We start from the raw sequence: 2,835 nt of genomic DNA on the forward strand, positions 1-2,835 counted from the left end.
GGTACATATACATTCTGTCCCTCAATCTAGTTGATAGTTTAGCTGACCTTTTCAAATGGAGAGCAAGCCTTGGCTTAGTAGGTGGGGAAGGGATGGGGGAAGAATATTACATATTAAAGTCTACCACTGTACATTACAATGACTCCATGTTTTTGAGTCCCTCTTGACTTTTGTGCTTTGTTGAAATATCACCAAGTCATTCCTTCTTATAGCAAAATGTTAAAGATGAAAATAATATCATACATTTCCTGGTCTAAATCTCTCATTTTACCTATGAAGAGACTAAGGCCACATATTTAATTGGCCGTTAAGTTGTAATTAAGACCAGGTTTCCTGATTCTTTACCCAATCACTTTTCTACTCTTTCAATGAAGTAGTAACTAAAAGAATACTCACAGTAGACTTGCTAATCAAGACAGAGATGTCATACCTGAATGGCATTTCCACTTTGTCATATAGGACATTAGGTATTGAGTGAAAGAGTCCAAAATAGTGATTGCACCATTAGAGATGAGAATATTTTTCAAAAGCACTGGAAAGTTTGTATGGATACTTGTTGTTCTTTAAAAGTCACAGACATTATTTTATTTATATTGTTCATTTTCACATTTTCCCATAACTAAAAAGTCATGGGAGTATGCACATTTGGCTGGAGAGGGCATTCATAAATTTCCTGAAAACTTATTTTCATGCCACTTAAAAACAAAAATCTTAATTGAGGAGGAGAAGGTAATGACTTGTTCATTGATTGTGCCCCAGGAGTGTGGGAGGAGAGAGTGAGGCTGATGATTTTGAACTCCTCTGTCTCACTTAAACCCAGTTCACTTTCAAGTCAAGACATCACCCTCCTCATACCACTGGTCCTCTTTTAGAAGAAAGGATGAATAACAACAGCAGGCCTTGGGAGAAACAGGAAAAGGGCTGTGAGGAGTAAACAATACATAAGGAAAATGCAAAATAGAGTAGGGTGTCCAGAATACATGGACACAATTATCATTCAGTTTTTCCCTTAAGGCTTGACATCTCAATAATGGCAATCTCTTACTTTTTTGAGAGAAATGCAATCCTTTTTACTGAGTCTCTAAAGGCTTGTTTCACTTGCTTATTTCTGAGGGTATAAATAAAGGGGTTCATTACTGGAGCAACTGAGGTAGAGAGCACTGACACCACTTTATTCAAAGCTACCCCTTCCTTTGCAGAAGGTTTGATGTAGATGAAGATGCAGCTACCATAGGTGATGGAGACGACAATCATATGGGAGGAACATGTGGAAAAGGCCTTTTTCCTTTGCTGAGCAGAAGGGAATCTGAGAATTGTCCTGATAATATATGTGTAGGACAGAACCACACAGACCAAAGTGATAATTAATGTCAATATAGCAAAGATTAAAATCATCTTTTCTATGAACTGCGTATCAGAGCATGTGATCTGTAGGATGGGAGATGCATCACAGCCAAAATGGTCAATGATATTTGAGTCACAGAATTCTAGCTGGAGGCCCAGACTAATTGGTGGAAGGATAATCATGAACTCAGCTAGCCAACAGAAAAGGACAAAAGTGATACAGACCCTACTATTCATGATGGTTGTATAATGAAGAGGCTTACATATGGCCACATAGCGATCATAAGACATAGCAGCCAAAAGAAAAAATTCTGTTGCACCCAAGAGAATGACAAAAAATAATTGGGTGGCACAAGCATTATAGGTCACAGTATTGTCCCCACTTGACATGCTATATAGGAATCTGGGAATACAGACAGTTGTGAATGAGACTTCTAAGAAGGAGAAATTGCGGAGGAAAAAATACATGGGAGTTTTAAGGTGAGGATCCAACAAGGTGAGGGCGATGATTGTCAAGTTCCCAATCACACTCAAAATGTAGGTGAGAAACAGAAAGGTAAAAAGTAGGACCTGTAGCTGTGGGTCTTCTGTGAGTCCCTTTAGGATGAATAATGTTATTCCTGTGTAGTTTCTCATTCTTGACTTCTGACATCTGAAGGACATATATGCCAAGATAAAAAAAGAGATGGAATTGGAGCTGGAGCATGGCAAAGTAAGTTTAAAAATGGGATTTGGATGGAAAAATCTACTTAATTTTCTCATGTGGAACTGATTCAACCATTCTAGAAAACAGTTTGGAAATATGTCCAAAGGGCTATAAAACTGTGCATACCCTTTGATCCAGCAAATACCACTAGTAGATACATATTTCAAAAAGATCATACAAAAGGGAAAAGGACCCACATGTACAAAAATAGTATAGCAGTTCTTTTTCTGGCCGCAAAGAATCAGAAATTGAGGGGATGCCCATCAGTTGGGGAATGGCTGAACAAGTTTTGGCAGATGAATATAATGGAATACTATCTTTCTATAAGAAATGGTGAACAGGTGGACTTCAGAAAAATCTGGAAAGACCTACTTGAACTAATGTAGAGTGAATTGAGCAGAACCAAGAGAACACTGTACACAGTAACAGCAACACTACTTGATGACGTACTTTGTTAAGACTTGGCTCTTCTGAACAATGCAAGGATCTAAGACAATTTCAAAAGACCCATGAAGGAAATTGCTATCCATATCCAGAGAAAGAGCTGTGGGATATGAATGCAGATCAAAGCACACTATTTTATCTTTCTTTTGTTGTTTTTTTGTTTGTTCTTTCTCATGGCTTTCCCCTTTTGCTTTGATTCTTTATTCACAACATGACTAATGTGGAAATATGTTTAACATGATCTTACATGTATAACCTATTTCAGATTGCATGCCATCTTGGAAAGGAGGAGTGGAGGGAGATGGGGCAATTTTGAACTCAAAATCTTATAAAAATGAATA

At 37.6% G+C, this 2,835-nt stretch overlaps 1 protein-coding gene across 1 annotated transcript; it reads right to left on the minus strand.

Annotated features, from left to right (window-relative positions):
• Positions 1-1,041: 1,041 nt before the first annotated feature.
• LOC140531460 (olfactory receptor 6C2-like) lies at positions 1,042-1,980 on the minus strand. The gene has a single exon (XM_072650400.1). It carries the CDS (start codon positions 1,978-1,980, stop codon positions 1,042-1,044), a length of 939 nt encoding a protein of 312 aa, XP_072506501.1.
• Between the last annotated feature and the right edge of the window lie 855 nt (positions 1,981-2,835).

This window comes from Notamacropus eugenii, chromosome 3 (assembly GCF_028372415.1).
Source record: "Notamacropus eugenii isolate mMacEug1 chromosome 3, mMacEug1.pri_v2, whole genome shotgun sequence".
Lineage (NCBI taxonomy): Eukaryota > Metazoa > Chordata > Mammalia > Diprotodontia > Macropodidae > Notamacropus > Notamacropus eugenii.

Bases quoted from the DNA above. Each gene is read 5' to 3' on its own strand.
- LOC140531460 (XM_072650400.1), bottom strand. From the start codon at position 1,980: ATGAGAAACTACACAGGAATAACATTATTCATCCTAAAGGGACTCACA.